At 59.7% G+C, this 20739-nt stretch overlaps 3 protein-coding genes across 6 annotated transcripts; 1 reads left to right on the plus strand and 2 right to left on the minus strand.

Annotated features, from left to right (window-relative positions):
- Nucleotides 1-2995: 2995 nt before the first annotated feature.
- Nucleotides 2996-6827, minus strand: SSR4 (signal sequence receptor subunit 4). Of its 2 annotated transcripts, none has more exons than XM_061135850.1 (6): nt 6674-6827; nt 4747-4865; nt 3928-4002; nt 3673-3762; nt 3340-3405; nt 2996-3158 (listed from the first exon to the last, which is right to left on the minus strand). In XM_061135850.1, the coding sequence occupies exons 1-6, from the start codon at nt 6738-6740 to the stop codon at nt 3054-3056; spliced, it is 522 nt and encodes a 173-aa protein (XP_060991833.1). In that variant the 5' UTR covers nt 6741-6827; the 3' UTR covers nt 2996-3053. The 2 variants fall into 2 exon arrangements, with proteins under 2 accessions (XP_060991833.1, XP_060991834.1); XM_061135851.1 differs by having other exon boundaries at nt 4747-4862; nt 6674-6826.
- A 194-nt stretch (nt 6828-7021) lies between these two features.
- IDH3G (isocitrate dehydrogenase (NAD(+)) 3 non-catalytic subunit gamma) lies at nt 7022-15594 on the plus strand. 2 transcript variants are annotated; one of them, XM_061135848.1, is made up of 13 exons: nt 7022-7177; nt 10587-10625; nt 10941-10952; nt 11227-11324; nt 11622-11734; nt 12673-12733; nt 12816-12948; nt 13074-13207; nt 13392-13494; nt 13586-13732; nt 14879-14973; nt 15050-15110; nt 15389-15594. In XM_061135848.1, exons 1-13 carry the CDS (start codon nt 7097-7099, stop codon nt 15488-15490), a joined length of 1179 nt encoding a protein of 392 aa, XP_060991831.1. In that variant the 5' UTR covers nt 7022-7096; the 3' UTR covers nt 15491-15594. The 2 variants fall into 2 exon arrangements, with proteins under 2 accessions (XP_060991831.1, XP_060991832.1); XM_061135849.1 differs by lacking the exon at nt 10941-10952.
- A 55-nt stretch (nt 15595-15649) lies between these two features.
- SRPK3 (SRSF protein kinase 3) lies at nt 15650-20559 on the minus strand. Of its 2 annotated transcripts, XM_061135845.1 has the most exons (15): nt 20181-20559; nt 19979-20109; nt 19736-19844; nt 19505-19592; nt 19132-19219; nt 18462-18568; nt 18210-18375; nt 18082-18107; nt 17470-17599; nt 17147-17386; nt 16959-17059; nt 16502-16609; nt 16357-16426; nt 16182-16274; nt 15650-16069 (listed from the first exon to the last, which is right to left on the minus strand). In XM_061135845.1, the coding sequence occupies exons 1-15, from the start codon at nt 20303-20305 to the stop codon at nt 15885-15887; spliced, it is 1767 nt and encodes a 588-aa protein (XP_060991828.1). In that variant the 5' UTR covers nt 20306-20559; the 3' UTR covers nt 15650-15884. The 2 variants fall into 2 exon arrangements, with proteins under 2 accessions (XP_060991828.1, XP_060991829.1); XM_061135846.1 differs by lacking the exon at nt 19132-19219 and having other exon boundaries at nt 19507-19592.
- Nucleotides 20560-20739: the final 180 nt, after the last annotated feature.

A 20739-nucleotide genomic window follows, 5' to 3' on the forward strand; every position in this document is an offset into this window, starting at 1 on the left:
GGAATCCCCAAGTTATGGCTGGGAAGAAAGGGGTGGGGGGAAGAAGGGACGGGAGGGGGGAAGTTTGGGGGTGGGAGGGAAGGTGGGGAGATGAAGGCAAGAAGGGGAAGCAGCTTTGCTGGGGGCCTCCCCTCCGAGGTGTAGGGACAGGGAGCATAGGTGTAGCTTGCCAGGCTCACCCTGGAGGTCACCTCCTTCCCTGCTGGCTGTGGGGACAGAAGGGGCAGTCTCCATCCAAGATGTCAGGAAACCCAGGCTGTGCCAGACGCCCCTGGAGCTTGCCTTCTCTCCCGAGTGGCAGGAGGGGTCCAGAAACCAAGTCCCCTGAATTGCAGCAGAAGACCCTTGTGACGAGACCCACACGGAGCTAGGGAGCGCTCTGGCACTGAGTGACAGGCAGGTGCTGCCAGCTGGGCGGACTGGGGAGCAGATGCCCTTGCACCCCACTTTGCCAGTGTGGACGGGGCCCCCTCAGGGACCTGTGTATCAGTAAGAGCTGGCCTCAGGATCCTTATGCAGTTCAGAGGGCCTCAGATGGGAGGCAGACAGGCTGCCCATCCCTGCCCCCTGCCGGCGTCACAAGAATAAAGCAAGCTGCCTTTTGAGGGTGACTCCTGGTCTCCTGGTATTCATTCTCCAGCACTGGGGGCTGGTTTGGGGCTTGGTGGGTCACAGGGAAGCTGAGAAACAGGGAAGTGTCCTGCACAGTCAGTCTCCAGAATGCCGGGAGGGACAGAGCGCCAGGATCATTTCCGAGATCAGGCTTGGTCACAGGGATGGTACCCAGGTGTAGGAAGCAGGGCAGAGACTGAGCTCAGGACTGGCAACAGCCTGGCGCTGGCATGTGCCTGAGGCCAACGCCCTAGCTCTGGTCAGGTCCTAGAGAAGTGGTTCAGGGAGAGCCCTATGGGGCAATGGGCTGCGGTCTTCTGGAAGGCAACGTCTAGCACTCATGAGATGTAAATCAGTGTCTTTTGACCTGATGAGTACCAGATGCCTGTGGGAACTCCCAGAGGGTCCATTCAGCACAGCAGTCCTGATCAGTGCCAGGAACTCTGCCAAGTCTAGCAATTCCAGGGACCATGTGTGTGGCGAGTCCTTGAGCTTGGTCTCTTGAACAGACACAGGACAGGACATTGCCAGCACCTTAAGTGGGTGGGGATACATTTAAACATTTTCTTGGAAGAACAAGAGACTTCCTCTGAATTTCTCTAATTTGCCAAGATTGGTGTGAGCAAGAAATCTGAGCCCATAGCAGAGTGCCCTGCTGTCAGAACAGCGGGGAGGGAAGACCCAGCATGGCACATGAACACCAGTGGCTTCTTTGTGAAAAGGGGCAAACAGCTGACACCCAAGGCCTCTGGAGCTGGGGGCTAGGCATGCCAACTCTAGGGACATGAGTGTCCTCGGGAGGGGATACTCCATACAGGTCCCCAAGACCCAACACGTCACAGAAAACTGGCTAGAGCAGGTGATCAAGGGCACTCACTTTGACGGCTCTAGAGGCACCTCATTCTTGCTCTGGGGTGGGGTGCCAGATGCCCAGGGCTCCCAGGATGGGGTCCAGGACAGGCCTATAACCTTGGGTCCCCTGGCCATGTGACAGCTTAGCTCTTATTGGCTCTGGCAGATGTGACATCACCATGGCCTGGACCAGTGACTTCACATTTGGGTCTAACCCTCTCTGGGCAGAGTAGTGATGGAGCCTGCATCTTAAAAGAACCCCAGGGTGGCCAACCTCTACCGTGCCTTTTTAGGAGCAGTGCTCAGCTAGCAGGCACCTCTGTCTGGAATACAGAAAGCCCCTCAGCCAGGGTGCCCTTGCCCCTTCTGGTCTTAGAGGCACTCAGCTGTGCCCTGGAACCTCCCCATTCCTGCCAGTCACCTCCTGCCCACTTGAGGGTGGGGGCAAGGAGCAGCTGGGACCCCCGATTCCAGAGGAGGTCCCCCGAGAAGTCCCTCCATGCTCCCGAGGACAGAGCCTGGAGGAGACCCCCTACCCGTTCAGGTAGGTTTTGAGTCTACCCTCCCTTTTGGTGCAGCCTCCGTGAAGGCTTGTTATTCACTCTGGTAACAGGTGATGGGCGCCAGGTGCTTTGCTGGCGGATCCCAAAACAATCTCTCACCGATGCCCGGGAGGCAGCCAGGTCACAGCTGAGCAAATGTGTGCAGCGGGGAAGGACCCTAGGCACTCCCCCCTCACCCACCGGTGGCAGGAGGGAAACCAAACTGGGCAGGAGGGAGGGCTGTGGGTTGACTCAGAGCATGGAGCCTGCACAGGAATGCCTGCCAGGTGCTTGGAGGGGGGTTGCTAGGAAGCAAGGTGCAAGGCCAGACTGGAAAGGGCTCACTGTGGGCTCCTTGGAAGCTCGGGGGTCTGTCTCTGCCTTTCTCTGGGCCCCACCTAATGCCACGAGATAGGAGCATCCTGGGGTTAACTGGCTGCAGCAGAGAGCCTGCAAGGTCTATCCCTCAGAGAGCTACTAGAACTCGATTCAACAGCATCAGCTCCATAGGGGTGCCTGCAATACCCCCCAGGAAAAACACATAAAGTACTGGTGTGTGGCTTGTGCCCCGAGTTCCAAAGCCCAGGAACCCTTCCGAAGGCCAGAAGGGCTGTGCCTGCTTGTGTTGCTAGCTCCTGAGTTCCAGGCAAGCTTCCCACACCACTGTCCCTGGGACCCTGCCCTCATATTGGCAGGTGGTCAGAAGGCCCTTCTCTAGGCGGGCCCAGGCAGGCTGGGTGAGGGCAGGTGGACAAGGCCACGCTCTCCCAGAAGACGGCTGGAAAACCACGAAGGCAACCCTGAGAGATGCCAGGCACTGGGCATTCGGTCCCAAAAGCCATCTGGGGGCTAAGAATGGAGTGGTAGTGACGGCCAAGGGATGAAGCAGACACACACAAGGAGGAGGACCTCCAGACCTGTGCCGTCCGCCTGGGTGGACAGATGCTGGGCACCCAGCGCTGCCCATGTGCGTGACCCAGCTCCAGTGCTCGGGATAGCCAATAGCTGTTTATTGAAAGAAGCAAGGGTGGGGGGCGGGCACCACCCTCAGGCCTGGATGTGGCTCTTGGCGCTAAAGGCCAGGTAGTAGATCACTAAGCCGATGGCTGCGGCCAGGACTTCGGTGGAGACCCAGGGCCCGTTCCAGGTACCCTGCAAGAAAGGAGACCACAGTCGTTCCCACGAGGACAGACAGGGGAGGGGGCCAGCCACTCCAGGGGGCACAAAGACACGCCGGCCACCGTGGCGCAGCCCCCAGTGCCCCCTCAAAGGCAAGGCTGGCCGCGTGCCCCACCCCTTCCCTGGGCCGAGCCAGTCCCCTCCTCCAGCTCACCCGATGGTCAACGCTGACCGTGAATAGAGGTGGGATGACGGAAACGTCCTCGTTGTTTCTCTGAGCCTGCGAGGGAGGTGCTGGGGTCAGGGGGCTCTGCCGGGTGGGCTGGTCGAGGCAGAACCCTGCCCAGAGTCATGGGAGAAGAGAGGTGGGCAAAGGAAAGAAGGCATGGGGCTAGCTGGGGTGGGTGGTCAGGTAGGAAGGTGCCTACCCACCCATCCTGCTGAGTTGGGGAGGGGGACGGGGACCGCAGGGGGGGAGACAGCTGTGGCTGTGGGCAGCACCCTCTCTCCAATAGGCCTGGCGGTGGGGGGCTTTGGGGACACTCACCTTCCTCAGGAGGCTGTAGGACTCCTCATCAAAGAACCGGACCTCATAGGTGCCCGCATGGGCGCTCTTGTGATCTAGGCTCCAGGAAACCTGGGTGGGGTACATTTGGCAAGGGGTGGATACAATGGACATGGTGCTGCTATCAGCGCACAGAGTCCAAGAACCTCAGCTCAGCTGGCCAAGCTGCCCAGGGCTTCAGGCTATGCCTGCGAACAGGTGGCTTCCCCCGGAAGTGATGACCACAGCCTCCCTTACCTGGTAACGTCCCACGTCCTGGCCCCGGGTGACAGGAAATTGTTTTCCACTGACGTCAGCATAGAGAGCCATGTTCTGGGGGAGCGGATAAAAAGAGAGTCACCTTCTCCCCTCTTGGGCGGTCTGTGAGGTTCTGCTGTGCCCACGGCCTGGGGTAGGCAGGCTGCCAGGCAGAGTCAGGGACTGAGCTGGGTCTGGTAGGGGAACCAAATGAGAATCCTGGGGGCCAGTCTCTCCATGCTGGTCTTGCTCCTTGGGGACCACACCTCCCCACTGGCCTGGCCTCCCTAATCCACAAGCCTGTTAGCTGAACAGGGGCGGGATGACTGAAGTGTTCTCCTTTCTTCTCTGAGTCTGAAAGCGGGTACTGGGATCAGGGGTGCCTAAGGAGCTGCCTAAGGAAGGTGGTACCTAAGAAGATCCAACTTCCATCTTTTTTTGGGCCTTCAGGTTGCAGGGGCCCAGGCCAGGGCTGCTCAGTTTTTAAATCACCAAACACCCATGCAGACACACGTTTCGGCCAAGAGCAACCAGGAAGGGGATACAGGAGCCCTGGGGCTGAGCCTGACTCTGTCCCTTCCCACGAGCACGCTTTCCAGACACAGCAAAGTGTCTACCTACACTGCTGCATGGGGGAGAAGTAGACCTGGCCGGTGAGCTGGATGTTCTTTAATCCCCTGTTAGAATCTGGCCTGCCTGTGCCCCAATCTCACCTTCAGCCTGGCAGTGAAACCCTGATGCTTGCTCTGTCCTTGTGGAGCCCCAGGCTACCTGCCCACCTCTGCCCTCACCCTCTTGGCTGAAGCCCTGCTGCCTCACCTGGACCCTGTTCTTGCAAGTCAAGGAGATCTCCACGATGAAGACAGTCTCAGTAGAAATGACAGCATCCGAGGTGGTATAGTAGGAAGGGGTGATCTGGGGCTCCACACAGGCCTCTGCTGCGGGAAGGGGGCAGAGAGGGAGGGATAAGGCCTGGTTTTCACTCACTGAGTTGTGGTGCAGAAGGGACCACCCTACCCCACTTCCCAGAGCTTATCTACTAAAGACACAACGGGCCCTTTGGACCCTGCCAGGTGGAGTCTGGGAGATGGATCCAAATGACGAATCAGAAGTGCAGGGGTCAAGAGTGGGGTGGCCTTTAAGAAAGGCAGAGAAGGGGATGGGAAGACTTTGTACAGGTGGAACCTCGATGTCAGGGCCAAAAAACAGGTGAGCATGTTGGGGGGTGGGGAGTGCACTGCATGACTTCACTGCACAACTTGACTCTGTGCCTGGACCTACAGACAGAAAAGCCATGCAATGGTTTAGGGATGCAGCCTACCCTGGAACACCCCAAAAGCCCAGGGCCAGGCTGACCTCAATTCAGAGCCGCAAGGCCCTAGCTAGTTGACTGAAGGCATGATCTGCAGACATAAAAGCACAAAAAACTATGTGGGCTTCCCACATGAAGGGTCTCTGCCCCAGACAGTTGACAGAAAACCAAGACTGGCCCAGTGGTTCCCGAGGAAAGGAAATGGGCGATCTGGGTCCAAAAGCACAACTTGTCCCCCTGCTGCCCTCAGAGAAAGGACACACCCTCGCCATCTCCACACTGCTAGAGGCCACAGGGAAGGAAAGGTGTCACCGAAACCACCAGGCGCCAACTGCTCTAACACGGTGTCAGGGCAGGGCCATGACTTGGGCTGAGGCTTGGGATTAAACAGTGGGAGGAAAATGCCTGGGAACGTCGGTGGGAAGTGGTTCTCAGGAGCCACATTCCCCAGGTGCTTCCACACTTTGCCAAGTTTGACCTTCCTCCAGACACGGGAAAGCACAGTTTCATGGTCAGGTTTGTCCTTTCCAGGCATCACTGCCTACAGCCTGGGGAGTTCCTGAAGAGCCAGTGACCAGGATGCGGGTGGGGTGGCCACTGAGGCTGATGAAACACTCCAGGCATCAAGGGCGCTGGCTTGAAGTAGGGCAGGTAAAGTGAAAGTGCTCAAAGTGGCCCTAACCCAGTCCGGATCCCCAGGCCCAATGTGGGCTCCTGGAAGGACCTCCTGCTAAACACACTTCTGGACTCCGGTGTCAGTTAGAACTCAGCCAGGCCACTGTTAACAACCTCTCAAGAATGTGAAGCCATCTGACTCTGCTGAAAAACCCTATACGGATCCAACAAGGCCTTAGGGGACACAAACCAAGCGTCTGATTTAGACACTCATCTTTCCCTCTTCAGGTCTTTTCTAACTCACCTGCACTCTGGGCCCCTCTGCCTGGACCGTCCCTGCTTCCTCGCTTCACTCAAAGCCCCATTCCTAGGGAGGCCTGACCCCACATCGGGTCAGGTGGTTCCTCTCCACCTGCCCAGTTTCTCGCTCTGATCACCCTACGCTGCAGAGCTTCGCTCCTGTCCGACCGACCGCCCCCCCCCCCCAAATGCCAAGACCGGAGGCTCTAGGAGTGGCGGCAGGGACGAGTGTCACTTTCCCTGCTGGAGCTGGGGCCAGGCGCACAGAAAGGCTCTGGGAGTCTTCCTCACTGGAGCAGACGGGGCACAGATCAGGCTGTTTCTTCCAGCAGCTCAGCTGCTGGGTGAACGTGTGTAGTGCACGAAAGCGTAGTAGCCTCGGCCGCCGCGACCAGAGACCACCTGCCTCTCGGAGGGAGAAGGCCCAGACCCCCGCTCTGCTAGCACCCGTCCTCCCCCGACGCACCACCAGTCGTGGGTGAGAAGCTCGCCAGAAAAGAACTCCGGCCAGGCCGCTACCTGAGCAGCAGGAGAGGCCGGACAGCAGCAGTAGCGCCAGAGCGCCGAGAGATGCCAGCGCCGCCATCGCCTGTTCTCTGCCAAGGGAAAAAGAGAGCGGTTAGCCTGAACACGAGGAGCAGACGAGGAAGCGCGACGCGTCAGCGGCCGCCGCAGCCAATCGGGTGCCGGCGGGCTGGGCGGGCCTGTGACGTCACTGGCGGTACTGACGTGTCTCCTCCCCGGACCAGACGCCCAGCCGGCTGCCCCCCAAAGATGGCGGCGGCGGCGCCTCCGGCGCCGGAAAAAGGCGTGGGAAACCGGCGCGGCCGCGTGCGTGCGCACTGCTGGGACCACGCCCCCTCCCGAGACGTCGCGCTCTGCCGAGCTCTCGCGAGAGCGGCAGCTGCGTGTCGGAACCTGAGGCTGTCTTCACGTTCTGTTATGGCGCTGAAGGTGGCGACGGCCGCGGTCGGCGCTGCGAAGGCAGCGCTCAGGCCGGCCCTCCTCTGGCGTCCTTGGGAGGTGAGAGGGAGGAGCGGCCCATGGGGACAGCCGCCGCGCTCGCTAAGAGGTGTTCGCACCTCGGCGGGGTTAGGCGGGTAGCCGCCGCGCTCGGACAGTTCTGGAGCCAGATTGGCTGCGGGCCTCGTGAGGGGAGGGGAGAGTGTCGCGGCCCGGGGTTGATTGGCCACCTCCGCTGTCAATGAAGGGGTTAGCTGAAGTTGACCCTGGTCTGGCGCTCCAGGAGTCTGCATATGGTGGCAGGGGAGCTCCCAGAGAGTGAGGGGCAGTGTCACTTTCCAGTGTCCTTGTGGGAACCCTCGTGAGGCGGTCGCGTGTCCAGCCCGCCTTGCTCTTGCCCTCTTGGGAATCCGTTCCCAGCTGCCCGTCCTCCTCGGGTTTCCCTCTTAGGAACCGCTTTGCCACCTCTCCCAGTGGAGGTGGCCAATCGGACTTTTCGGTGCCCCAGGGGCTTTCCCCACCCTGCAGGCGCTGGGAATGGAAAGGAGCTAGGATTCCTGAAGCTGGCGGCGGGTCGGGAGGCCGCGAGGGCTTTGCTTCCGTCGTTCTCCGTTTAGGATCTTGCTTATTAGGGTCTGATTCCTCTTGTGACACACTTCCATGAGGATAGTATAGTCCCTAGGTGAGTGGGAAGTCCGAAGCGTCATCAAGTCGGGACTGGCCCGGAGGGATGAGAGGTCTGACCTACCTCTCTGGGCTCCAGTTCCCTCTCGCTGTCAAAGGATCCACCCACCTCTGACCTTCCAGAACTCAGTGACTTTGCTGACACTCCTTGCGGTCACATCTCCTGGCATGCTTCCCCCCTCTGAGCCCTTGGGAAGGCTGGCCTGTCACAATTTCTGCCTTGTTAAATTCTGTTTAAAGTGCTGACTTCTCCCACTTGCTGGCGAGAGGCTTTCCAAGGGTCCCTGGCCACTAGGCACTTGCAGGATCTTGGTGGGGACATTTGTCTCCTTGCTGACTTCCCCTGTGTGTGTGCTTGTGTTCATATTGGGGCAGGGATGAGGAGACTGAAAGGCTGCTAGCTGAGCAATGCCTTGCCCCAAGACTGGTTGTCTTGGGTATGGGAACCTTTAGAGATGAAGCCCGGATTTTTGGTCCCAAGTAGTGGGACCTTATAGGAAAACATGCAGACACCATTGGTACTTGATCCAACAGAAACATGGTGAAGAGAGAAACTTCACTAAAGTGCAGCACGGGAGCCCTTTGGTTGAACCACATACCATTCTGGACTGCTTTCTGTGGTACTATCAAAGGACAAGGGTAACAGTCCACCTTCCTGCTTGATGAACAAGCTGGAGACCAATGTGTGTATCACATCTTGCCTCGTCCTGGGGTCCTTTGATGGGGAGGTTCACAGAATCTTTGTAACTCCCTGAAGGAAGGGACCTGAGTCTGTCCAGAGCAAGGTCAGGGAAGTCGCTATCCCGAGAGCTCTCTGGGTCTTTGGCCAAAGCTGGATGGAACATGTAGCATTGGGACCAGATGAGGGAGAGGTTCAGCCCTGGTGGTAGTCATGGGACCCACGGTCTGGTGGGGTTTCCTTGCACTGAAATAGAGCCAGGCCCAGTGTGAGTGGTGGCTTACAATCATGGCCAGGATACCTGCCCTGTGCTCGTGGGCCTCAGAGCTGGAACCGAGGAGGAATTAGCTGGCAGCCATAGGGGCCAGCCCAGCATCTCCTCATTGGTCACCAGCCTTGCACCCTGGCCTGAGGGGCTGCTGAGGTGAAGGGGAGCCCTCATCCCTCAGCTTGGGACTGAACAGCTTGCATACCTCTTTTTGCTTAATGCTTCCAGTGGTCAGATAAAGTAGGCACCTCTGTTCCATGGGTTTCAGGTAAGGGGAAGAAGCTTAGCAAGGTTAAGCTGTTTGCCACCAGGAGTAGTGGACAGAGGCTTTGGACTGAGGTCTCCCTAGCCTCAGAACCTGCCTTATTTTTCTTCATCTTCTGATGTGTTCATTTCACTCAAGAAATGTGTTTCATGTCCCAGCTCTGAACTAGGCATTCTCCTGGGTCTTGGGGTGATAGCAGGAGATCAGACAGACATGGCGTCCATTATGTGGGGCTCAAGTGTTGGAGAAGGAGTGAGGCAGCTGTAACCTAGGGAGATGGGGGTTGGGAGGAAGGGAACGAGTAGGGCTTTGTAGCCCAGGGGAACCAGCAGCTCAGCAACCTTAGGGCATCAGGGAAGGCTTCCTGGAGGAAGGGCAATCTAAGCCACCATGCTCAAGTTTGTGTTGAGAGCCTATAGACAGATGAATCTAGATACTGACAGTTGTTAGAAGGCAAACAGAAAAACCCCAAGTGTGTATCTGGCTCCTGATCCGGGGGCTCCGTGGATCAGTAGAAACCCAAGGAGCATCTTGTCCTGTTCGTCACCCCCTTCCTAACTCCTGTGCCTACAGAGCTTTGTGCACGCGGGTACCTTGTGAATACCAGCCGGAAAGACCCAGATGGGATGGTTAGCCTCTGCCTCAGCTTTCTAGACTCCTAGCAGGAAGGCAAGGCTCTTTGAAAAATGGCCACAGTGACTCTGTCATTGGCTGGCATCCTCTGCTGCTCCCCCAGCAGGCAAGTGGCAGGGCATCCCTGAGTGAGAAGGAGGGACTGTGGCTCAGTCCCCACCTCTTTGCATTGAGGGGCACGCAGGTGGGGCCCCCAGGGAGGAAAGTGTGGGCCTGTAGCCCCCTGTGGCAGGAGCTGGGAACTGGGCTTCTTCCTCCAGGGAAGTGTGGGGACTCCAGATGGGTCCCTCTGAGCACCTGTCCATTTGACTCAAGTGGCTGTTGCTCTGAAGCTCTCAGGCGTAGCACTGACATGACCACATGTGGCCGTTGCGAGTAGGGGGTTGGGGACATCTGTCATCCATGCAGGCCATGAAGCAGCTTTGCAAACCTTTATGAAGGCCTTGATTAAGGATGAGCATCTGTTCTTCTGATCCTAGAGGGCTATTCCCCATGTGGCCAGTAGGGCTCATCTCTGGCTGGGCAGAGGGCTGGGTGCTATCTTTTCCCCTCTGGTTTCCATGATCCAGATCGTCGCCATGTTTTGACCATATGCTGCTTTTGTAATAAGGAGACCTAATGGAAAAAAAGGATGTGGATGATGGTCGTGGTAGCCTTGTGGTTTGCTATTATGGTTTCCGTTTTGTACTGTGTTGAGTGTGCCAATTTCTGCTCACTCAACAGACCTCTCTGAGCAGGAAAAATTTTCTGAGAAAACTCAGAAACAGCAAAAGGCGAGGAGGGAAGCATCAACATTTCTGTAAATGTCTTTGGACAGCGGAAGCTCCAGAACCACAGGGCCTGTCTGGGCATGGTGGGGGTGCCCACCTCCCCTGCCAGGAGCTTGGCTGACCCTGGCCAACTTGACAACAACCACTGGCATCTGGGTTCTCTCTGGCAGGTTCTAGGTGCCCACGAGGCCCCCCGGAGGAGCTTCTCAGTAAGTAACCTGCCCTAGTGCATACGGGCACGTGTCTGTCTGTACATGTGTGCAGAGGCGTGGGTGTGCAGATGCGTGCGGGTGGGTTTGTGGGCACCTGGGGTGCAGAGGGGTGTGTATGTGGGCACGTGTGTGCACCACGCCTCTTGGCTCCATCCCCTCCATGTCTCCCCTGAGGCGCAATCTCCACCTCTCCTCCTTCCCTCCTCTCCTCCTCCCCTGAACCCTGGGGGCGAGGCCCGGTTCTCCAGGCCCTGCCTTGTTCTTCTAACCTTGACTGATCTGTGTCTTCTTCCTTCCTGTCCCCCCCTCTAGCAACAAACAATTGTGAGTATCCTTCCGGTCTGCCTGTTTGTCAGGTTGGGGGCTTTTAGTGGCTTTGGGGTTGACCCAGGTCCAGGCGGAGGTGGGACCGGCTTCTGTGGTTGCCCTCCTGACGTGGGGGTGCTGCAACCCCCCATGAGCAGCACTGCACCGTGGGTGGGGCAGGGCATATGGTTGGGGTACCCTGAGCTTGCACCTCCCAATTGGCTGGCCCACTGGGTCAGGGCTCGAAGGAGGAAGGGAACTGAAGGCCTGCCCTCCTCCCCTTCCCTTCCAGCCCCCGTCGGCAAAGTATGGTGGGCGGCACACGGTGACCATGATCCCGGGAGATGGCATTGGGCCAGAGCTCATGCTGCACGTCAAGTCAGTGTTCAGGTACAGAGCCCCCTGGACCCAGCCAGGGGGACCCTGAGAACTGGGCACCACAAGGGTAGTGAGCCAGTGGCGGGCAGCCCCTTGTTCTGGTGCCTGCCCTCCTGCCAGGCTGAGCCAGGTGAGGGGAAGGGTGGAACCCGAGTGGCTCATGCCGTCATGGAGTGTCAGGGCACCCCCGTCAGCTGGCTCAGTCTCTCCTTGGCCAGAGCCCGGGCAGAGTGGGCAGCAGCAGAGGAGAGACCCCCGCACTCCGTGGTAGGGGCCTGGGGTCACCATCCTGATCCCACTCTGCCGCAGGCATGCATGTGTGCCTGTGGACTTCGAAGAGGTGCACGTGAGCTCCACCGCCGATGAGGAGGACATCCGCAATGCCATCATGGCCATCCGTCGGAACCGCGTGGCCCTGAAGGGTGAGACTCCCTTTTGAGCTGACCCTTGTCCCTGGGCGCCCATGGGTGCTGCACCTCGGTGGTCTTGGTGTCTCTGGCCGCTGCGGGAGCCTGCCCAGGCATGGGCTACCTCCCGCCTGGGGCCACCCTCTCTGCTGGAGTCAACTGTGGCTCTCAGGGTCTTCCTTCACACACCAAGTGTCACACTGATGTAGGTTTAAGCCCCCACAGGTGGCCTTGGCTCCAGTCGGCACAGCTGTGGAAGTTACAGCTGGGAGCTTGACCCTTGCTGAGTGTTCCTCGGTTGGGTCCAGCTCCTTAAACTGTTTCCATCACTCATTTTGCACACTTGAGCCCATCACCTGCTCTATAAGAGCAGTGAGCGAGCTGAGACGAAGGTAGAGATGCAGGCCCTGGCTGACGCCTGGAGGGGCTGACATGCCAATGATAGGGTGCCTGAGGCAGCCCTGGGGGGACCTGAAAAGGGCCCCCTCGACTTGGCATCCTCTGACTGCCTTCTCTCAGGGGCAGCTGGCCTTCTGGGTGCCCTGGTTCCAGCCAAGGTGAAGCCGTGGTCTTTTACAGGCAACTCCTGCCTGCCCCCAAGCTGGAGCTCTTGTGGCACCTTGACACAAGGCCTGGCACGAACCCTGGCCAAGCTGCCCTTGCAGCTTGACCCGGGCCTTGCCAAGCCTCACCCAGGGTCTAGCAAGACCTTCTGGCTAGCTGTCAGCTGTTTTCATCCCTTCCTTCATCAGTATTTATCGAGCGTCTGTTACATGCCAGGAAGCTATCAGTGAACCCAACACACAGAGGCACACATCCATCTGCCCTCATGGTGTTTTGACTGCAAGTGTGCTAGGGTGTTCTATGAAGCCCCGCTCCCACCAGCTCAAATGTGGGAGTACACCAGAGCCAGGGCCCCTCTCCAGCCTGCTGGTCTTGTTTCTGTCCTGCAGGCAACATTGAAACAAACCACAACCTGCCCCCATCCCACAAATCGCGAAACAACATCCTTCGGTGAGAGCCAAGGGTGCAGCATGGGTGCTGGGTGGGGATGGCAGTGGCTGCGGCCAGCTGATCTGATTTGGTGCGCCTGCAGCACCAGCCTGGACCTCTATGCCAACGTCATCCACTGTAAGAGCCTGCCAGGTGTGGTGACCCGGCATCGGGACATTGACATCCTCATCGTCCGGGAGAACACAGAGGGCGAGTACAGCAGCCTGGAACACGAGGTGAGTGGGGCATGGGGGGCACCTGGCTAGGCCTGTGGTCAGGAAGGCCATGCCTGGAGGGAACCTCATGCCAGAGGGCAGGCTCTGACAGGATATGGGTCTCCGGACCCTCCTCACCTTCCCAGAGTGTGGCAGGTGTGGTTGAGAGCCTGAAGATCATCACCAAGGCCAAGTCCCTGCGCATCGCTGAGTATGCCTTCCAACTGGCTCAGGAGAGCGGGCGCAAGAAAGTGACAGCTGTGCACAAGGCCAACATTATGTATGTCCCCCATGCCACCCCTCCACACTGGGGCCTGGGCCTGCTCTCAGTGCACATGTCGGAGGGAGGTGGAACGGGATTCTGCCCACTCTGCAGACGGAACTGGTGGTTCTGTGGCACCGGTGAATCCGTTCCCTCTGGTGGGCAGTGGCTGTGGCCAAGCCGGTGTCCTGCATTCCCCTAGGAAACTGGGCGATGGGCTCTTCCTCCAGTGCTGCAGGGAAGTGGCAGCCCGCTACCCCCAGATCACCTTCGAGAATATGATCGTGGACAACACCACCATGCAGGTAGTTGGGCTGCCATGCTGCATGGGCCCCTGTCCTGGGTGCATGGGCCTACTGGTGCTCCAACTCCTGACTGCTCCTCCCTGCCTCACAGCTGGTGTCCCGGCCCCAGCAGTTTGATGTCATGGTGATGCCCAATCTCTATGGCAACATCGTCAACAACGTCTGTGCCGGGCTAGTTGGGGGCCCTGGCCTTGTGGCTGGGGCCAACTATGGCCATGTGTATGCTGTGTTTGAGACGGTGAGTGCCACCAGCGATGCCAAGGCTATGGGCCTTTGTGAACTAGAGCTCAGTTCAGTCGCTCAGTCATGTCTGACTCTTTGCGACCCCATGGACTGCAAGCATGCCAGACCTCCCTGTCCATCACCAACTCCCAGAGCTTGCTCAAACTCATGTCCATCGAGTCAGTGATGCCATCCAACCATGTCATCCTCTGTTGCCCCTTCTCCTCCCGCCCCCAATCCCGCCCAGCATCAGGGTCTTTCCCAAATGAGTCAGTTCTTTGCATTAGGTGGCCAGAGTATTGTAGCTTCAGCTTCAACATCCGTCCTTCCACTGAATATTCAGGACTGATTTCGTTTATAATGGACTGGTTGGATCTCCTTGCAGTCCAAGGGACTCTCAAGAGTCTTCTCCAACACCACAGTTCAAAAGCATCCATTCTTTGGCTCTCAGATTTCTTTATGGTCCAACTCTCATACCCATACGTGAAAGTTAAAGTGGAGTCGCTCTGTTGTGTCTGACTCCTTGCGACCCATGGACTGTAGCCTACCAGGCTCCTCTGTCCATGGGATTCTCCAGGCAAGAACACTGGAGTGGGTTGCCATTTCCTTCTCCAGGGGATCTTCCTGACCCAGGGATCGAACCTGGTCTCCGTCATTGCAGGCAGACTCTACCATCTGGGCCACCAGGGAAGTCCACATACATAACTACTGAAAAAACCATAGCTTTGACTAGACGGACCTTTGTCGACAAAGGTCGGCAAAAAACTATAGTTCATACACTTTCTAGTTCAGTCATTGAAAGTAAGCGATTTAGTGGTTTCTAGAATATTCAGAATTGTGCAGACATCCTCACTAATTCTAGAACATTTTCATCACCATAGAGAGAAATCTTGTAGGCCCTTGCCCTCTGCGATAGCCCACTCTGTAGAGTGTGCTTCTCTCTGAATCTGAATAAATCCACTTCTTACTTACAAAAAAAAACAAAACAAGAAATCTGGTAATTGTGGCCAGCATTCTCTGTCCCCTCCCCCCCAGCCCCTGGCACCAATCTCATCTGCTCAGTCTCTGGATTTGCCTGTTCTGGACAGTTCACACCAATGCAGAGTACCCTCGACATTCTTACATTCACCAGTCCCCTCCTTTTTCATATTACCTCTTCCAGGCTACAAGGAACACAGGGAAGAGTATTGCCAATAAGAACATTGCCAACCCCACGGCTACGCTGCTGGCGAGTTGCATGATGCTCGACCACCTCAAGTAAGTGGCTTCTCAGTGCCCGGCCATCAGCCCTCAGACTGCGTCCAGAGGACTGAACTCTGTTCTTCCTCCTCAGGCTTCACTCCTATGCCACCTCCATCCGCAAGGCCGTCCTGGCATCCATGGACAATGAAAACGTGAGCCCCCCCCCCCCCCGCCCAAACCCCAACCCCCACCCAGGTTGAGCTGATAGGACACCCGAGGGGCTGGAAATGGTGACCTAGCGCCACCACGAGGAGGGTGACACCAGGTTGGCTGGGCCTTTTGGGCCTTAGCTGGTACCGCGGCCCGCCTGGTGACCCTTCCAGCTCCTGCAGGCCACAGAGTGTAGTGGGCAGCCCTGGGCTGCCTGCAGGCCAAGGCTCAGGGATTGGCCGGATCCTAGCGTGTGCCCAAGCTTGCCTGTCTCCTGTAGATGCACACCCCGGACATCGGGGGCCAGGGCACCACGTCGGAAGCCATCCAGGACATCATCCGCCATATCCGCGTCATCAATGGCCGGGCAGTGGAGGCCTAGACTGTCCCCAGGACTGTGGAGGCCCACTCTTCAGACCTTCTTGGCGCCTCCATCACCCTGGCTGGCTCACTGGGCGGACCCAGAATAAACCCACTTCCTCCCCAGCCCTTGGCGGCATGCTTCTGTCACTATGGACGCGGGTGTTTCAGGTCACACTTTATTAAGAAAAGAAACAGCACACTTCCCATTCAGAGGGCCCCTCTGTGAGGGTTGGGGGGCAGAACACATTCTGAAAGGGCCTGGCCCCAGCAGATCCCTCTGTCCTGCCCCACCCAGGTGGGTATGAGAAAGCTCCCACTCAGCAGGGTGGGCAGGAGCTGTCCTGCTTTCCCTGAAGGCACTGGGGGCCAGGGGGTTGGGAGGGAGCTGGGCCTGCCCAAAGTGCCCGCGGGGCCTAGGGATTGAGCCAAGGGTGCTGCAGGCAGTCGGCTGCGCTGGCCCGCTTTTCGGGGATGTATTCCATCATGGGCAGCAGGAAGGCGCTGAACTGTGTGGCCTGCTCCAGGGGCCACTCATACTTCTCCATGAGCACCTCGTACAGACCCCAGTGCTTGAGGTTGTGGATGTGCCGCAGCTCCCCTGGGGGCAGGCCGGCACGCCGCAGGTCAGCCTCCGCCTGGGAGGCCTGTCATCTGAGACCCCTCGCTGGCCCCCAAGTTCCCACCCCGCCTCTCCATCCAGGTGGCCCCACCTCTCCGGTTGAAGAACTCCCGGGAATAGCGGCCCGAGAGGGCGAAGGCTGGGGGGATGTCTCCTAGCAGCTCCACGATGTGGGCGATGTGGTCTGTGGACAGAAAGGGAGCCAGGAGGTCGGCCAGGCGGCCGGGAGGTCCCGAGGCTGGACCCTAGGGTTTGCCACCTCCTACCCTCATCACGACTGTAGTCTTCTCCCGAGTGTGGTTCGAACAGGTAGTCACCAGTGGCCAGCTCAAAGGCCTGGAAAGGGAAGAGGGTAAGGTGGTTTGCCCCGGTGAGTCTGCCCGGGTGGGGGACAGCTGCAAGCAGACATACCATGCACGCCGTGCTCCAGATATCAGCCGGGGGCCCGTACTCGGCGCCGATCAGCACCTCCACAGCCCGGTACTGCCGCGTCTGGATGTCCTCGGTGAAGTGCTTGTGCTGGAGGCAAGGCGAGCCCGGGGGAGGGGCTGGGGCCAGGGCTGGCCTGCCCTTAGTGGCTCCCCACGCATCTCCCACCTCCTGTGGGCCCATGCACCCCAGGAGCATCATGGGGCTCGCTCTGGGCATCAGGGGCCCCCCTTGTCCTAAGAGGGCCTGGCAAGGTGACCTGAGACAGGCCGGCCCCTGCACCATGGCCGTCCACCCCTGCCCGTGGGCCCAGTCCTGCCAACCGGGTGGGAGAGGTGCTGTTTTGGGTTCAGCCCTGGGACTGCAGCCTGAGGCAGGCGTGGGGGTCTGGTCAAGCCCTGGGGACCGGCCTCGTTCATAGCAGGGTGCCTGCTCATACCACCCAGCAGGCGTTGCCCAGGTCTGCGATCTTGATCTTGATCTTGTCTGCATTTTGGGGCTCTAGGGGGTTCACCAGGAGGTTGGAGGCACCAAACGGTGCTGGGGAAGCAAGAAAAGGGAGAGTGGCTGAGCTGGTCAGACACCGGCCTGGCCCTGCCCACTGCCCACTGCCCTGGTCCCACTTACTGCTGGGGGAGAGGAGGCCGCCGGCCTCCCGCTGGTTGGATGAGCCTGAGAGGATGGAGCACGAGGCGGGGGAGAAGAGGGAGCCGGAGAAGCCTGAGGTCTGGGAGCCTGGACTGAGGCTTCGGTTGCCCCCAGGGGCCGGGGACGAAGAGGCCGGTGAGGGGTCAGCCCCTGCACCGCCCGGGTGGCAACCGGAAGAGGACGTGGAGCCGCTACCCGCCTCAAGTCTGGAGCCTGAGTCTGGGGAGACATGCAGAGGTGCTGAGTGGGCAGCTGGCCCCGTGGCTGCCGCCAGGGGGCCCGCTCCCCACTCCCATCCTCACCTTCGGCCTGGGCCGCGGCCTCCATGGCCTCCAGCTTCTGCAGGTCACGCAGCCGCTCCTCCAGCAGCCGCTTCTGCTGTTTCCGCTTGCGCCGCATCTTCTTCCTCTTGTTTTTAGACAGCTTCCCCGTCTGCCGAGAGAGACGGGGTCAGCCTGGGGGTGCCTGGCAACCAGCCGCAGAGCAGCCCAAGCCTGTCCACGGGGCCCCCCACAGGGGACAAGGTCTGTGGGTCCCAGGACTCCATGGCCACCAGGACGTGGTCCTGCCACCTCAGCCACCTCCTGGGTCCCCTCTTGCCCTCCACACTCAGAGCTGGAGGCCAAGGAGGAACAAAGAAGCTTCTGGCTGGGCACCAGCCTCCCCTGGGGCCAGCCGTAAACACATTGTCCTTCTGCGGAGGTGGTGGTGAGCCCCAGTGGCCGCTCAGGGCTGTTTAGGGCTTGTGGCCCCTTCTGTATCGCCCTCATCCAGGCCACCTGGCCTTTTGGAAATGCCCCTGCAGGAGTGTTGGGCAGCGGGGAGAGTTTAGGAGAGGGGGGAACCAGAGGCTGAGAAGTGAGCTCTGAGCAGATGGGAAAATGAGGCCTAGAAAAAGAGGCAGCCTAACTTACCAAGACCTCCTGGGGGGCGGTGCTGACTGGTGGAGCAGGCAGAGCAGGGAGGAAGAGAGAGGAACCGAGACTCAGGCTGGGGCTGAGGCCCACAGGCCCCACCCCAGCCCCATGCAGGATCTGGGTACCTGTGGAGCGGGATGGGGGTGGTGCCCCTGACTGTTGCCACTCTGTGGCCTCAGCAGCCAGGCGCCGGATGTAGGCATCCCCCACACACAGCAGGATGTTCTCGGGCTTGATATCTGTGTGGATGATCTTGCACTTGGTGTGGAGGTAATCCAGGCCGTGCAGCACCTGGAGAGAGCCAGTCCTGAAGTCCACCCACCCTGCCCTGGCTGCCTGCCACAGGGCTCTTCCTGCCGGACTCAGGAAGAGCTCACCTGCCTCACGATGCTCTTCACACAGGGCACGGGCAGGCCCTGGTAGTTGGACTTGATGATCCACTTGAGCAGCTGGTGGCCAAGGACCTCCAACACCATGCACACATCTGGGGCCAGGAGTGAAGGGCAGCTGCTGGGCGTGCAGCTGGGGCCCAGGTCCTGCCCACCCTCAGCTGGGGTGGGGGTGCCCCGAGGCTCAGGCAGCATAGAGCTGGGTCTGGGAGGTCCTGTATCACCACCGTCCCAGTGGTGCTTTAGTGGCCCTGTCACTTTCTGGTGTGCCAGTTGGCACCGTACTTTCTGTGGTCTTCCTAGGGACAGGGCACTGGAGGAGTAGACAGAGGTTTCTCAAAATAACTCCAGTCCTGTGCCCAGGTCTGCCCAAGAGCCTATTGACAGCCCCTCTGAAAGGGAAGGCACACAGAGGGTTCCTCCCACTTGCAGGTAACCTAGCCATGTGTTACCAATGCCAACCTGGTTATCCGTTCCACCCCCCAGGCCCAGACACAAACCCCTGAAGTGGTGGGGGTATTTCATAGACTAGTGTTGTTGGAAGGGATAAACCACCCGTCACACAGATCAGCAAACTGAGGCCCCTGGAGCCAGAAGGCACCAGCCAGTTAGCTCCTGCTGAGATGCCACATTTGCTTGCTCAGCCTGCAAAGGATACGGACTCCATTAACCCCTGAGATCCTGAAGTCATCGATGAGCTGGACAATGGTTTCTCTTTTGGGGTCACTGGGGTCACTGTCTCGGACCTGCATTAAAACCCAAGGGGCCACAGATGGCTTCAACCTGCCCCTCACTGGCTGCTCCCCCGGGGCGGGCAGCCCCTTCGGCCCCCCTGTCCCACTGTTCTTAGGCCTCACTGGAATAAAAGCCTCAGGCCCGCCCTCCGGGTCCTCCCCCTCAGCCGAGCCAGCTGGAGCCTGACCCTGTGGGCACCCCGCCCCGGCCCGCGGAGCCCGGCAGGCCTCGCACCCACATTGCCAGGCCCCAGGCGGCTCCCAGGGAGCTGGGAGCGGGTAGGGGAGGCGCCTCACACATTTCAGGAGCTTGATCTCATCTACAGCTGTCTCCGTGTAATGCCCCGCGCTCTTCACCACTTTGAGAGCCACGAAACGCTTGCGCCTGCAACACCGAGACCTGCGTCGGCCATGGGCACCAGGCAGACCATTGGGCCCTCACCATAGTCACAGGCATGCCCAGGGGCAGGATCCCAGCTGGCATGGAGCCCGGGGTTGGGGGGGGGGTGGGCGAGGGAAGACACTCACTGGATGTCCCAGCAGAGCCAGACGGTGGAGAAGTGGCCCCAGCCCAGCTTGCGCACCACGTGGTACCGCCCATTGAACAGGTCCCCGATTTTCACAGGGTAGTAGCCGCCTGGGGAAGGGAGCCCACAAAGGCTGCTGGGGGTGGCGCCTTGCTCCTGCCCTGGCACAGTGCAGCCCTGCCGGGCCCCCCTGGACCACGTGGGCGGGCTCCGGGCCCTCTCCTCCTCCTCCCCAGGGCCTCACCCTTGCAGTAGTCCTTGGGGTCTTCCTGCTCCTCGTCATCGGAGCCCAGCAGCCCCTGCAGCATCTGCGGCGCGGGGGCGGCAGGGGCCAGTTCGGAGCCAGAGGACTCGGGCCCGCAGGAGGCCTGCGAGCTGTGGGTGGGGCGGGCAGGCAGTGAGCGCGCGAGCCGCCAGGGGCCCAGGGCAGCCTGGCCCAGCCTTACCTGCTGCTGCTGTCGCTGTCGCCACCGCCGCCGCCGCTTGCGCTGGCGCTCATTCTGGCTGCGCTGCCCGCAGCTCCGGTGCCCCGGGCGGCCGCTCCTCTGGGGCCTGGCCGCAGCCCGCGCATTTATAGCCTCGGCCGCTGATCTCACCCGCCTTTATAAATAGCCTCCCAGCTGCTCGGCTGTGGGCAAGGTATGCAGCGGGGAGGGGGCGGCGCGGTGACGGCGGCCCTTGAGGGCCCGACCCCCAGGACGAGCCCCCTGCCCCCATCCCAGGGCTGACCAAGGGCGCCGCCGCAGGGACACGGTATGCCACTGCCTCCCTGGGGAACTCCCTGGCACCCTAGGACCACCACACCGGGATGTGGTGACCTGGAGCCCGGGCTAAGCTCCTGCACCCCAGGACTGGCAGAGGGCGCTGTGGAGTAGCCACGTGGTGGTGAGCTGGTCCTCAAACTGGAGTCCCAGGACTCCAGAGCCTGCTGAGGGCCCTGTGGGCACTGTGCCCCCTCTCATATGCCCTCAGGCAGCAGCCACAACTGCAAACATGCTCTAGCTT

Source organism: Dama dama, chromosome X (genome assembly GCF_033118175.1).
Source record: "Dama dama isolate Ldn47 chromosome X, ASM3311817v1, whole genome shotgun sequence".
Classification (NCBI taxonomy): domain Eukaryota; kingdom Metazoa; phylum Chordata; class Mammalia; order Artiodactyla; family Cervidae; genus Dama; species Dama dama.

Bases quoted from the DNA above. Each gene is read 5' to 3' on its own strand.
- SRPK3 (XM_061135845.1), bottom strand. From the start codon at position 20,305: ATGCGCGGGCTGCGGCCAGGCCCCAGAGGAGCGGCCGCCCGGGGCACC. The intron at 17,600-18,081 runs GTAAGTTAGGCT...CTCTCTCGGCAG, and splicing joins CCGCCCCCCAGGAGGTCTTG to ACGGGGAAGCTGTCTAAAAA. The intron at 17,060-17,146 runs GTAAGTGGGACC...TTGCTTCCCCAG, and splicing joins CGGCCTCCTCTCCCCCAGCA to CACCGTTTGGTGCCTCCAAC.
- SSR4 (XM_061135850.1), bottom strand. From the start codon at position 6,740: ATGGCGGCGCTGGCATCTCTCGGCGCTCTGGCGCTACTGCTGCTGTCC. The intron at 4,866-6,673 runs GTAGCGGCCTGG...CCCTTCCCGCAG, and splicing joins CGGCCTCTCCTGCTGCTCAG to CAGAGGCCTGTGTGGAGCCC. The intron at 4,003-4,746 runs GTGAGGCAGCAG...CCGCTCCCCCAG, and splicing joins CTTGCAAGAACAGGGTCCAG to AACATGGCTCTCTATGCTGA.
- IDH3G (XM_061135848.1), top strand. From the start codon at position 7,097: ATGGCGCTGAAGGTGGCGACGGCCGCGGTCGGCGCTGCGAAGGCAGCG. The intron at 14,974-15,049 runs GTAAGTGGCTTC...CTTCCTCCTCAG, and splicing joins ATGATGCTCGACCACCTCAA to GCTTCACTCCTATGCCACCT. The intron at 15,111-15,388 runs GTGAGCCCCCCC...TGTCTCCTGTAG, and splicing joins CATCCATGGACAATGAAAAC to ATGCACACCCCGGACATCGG.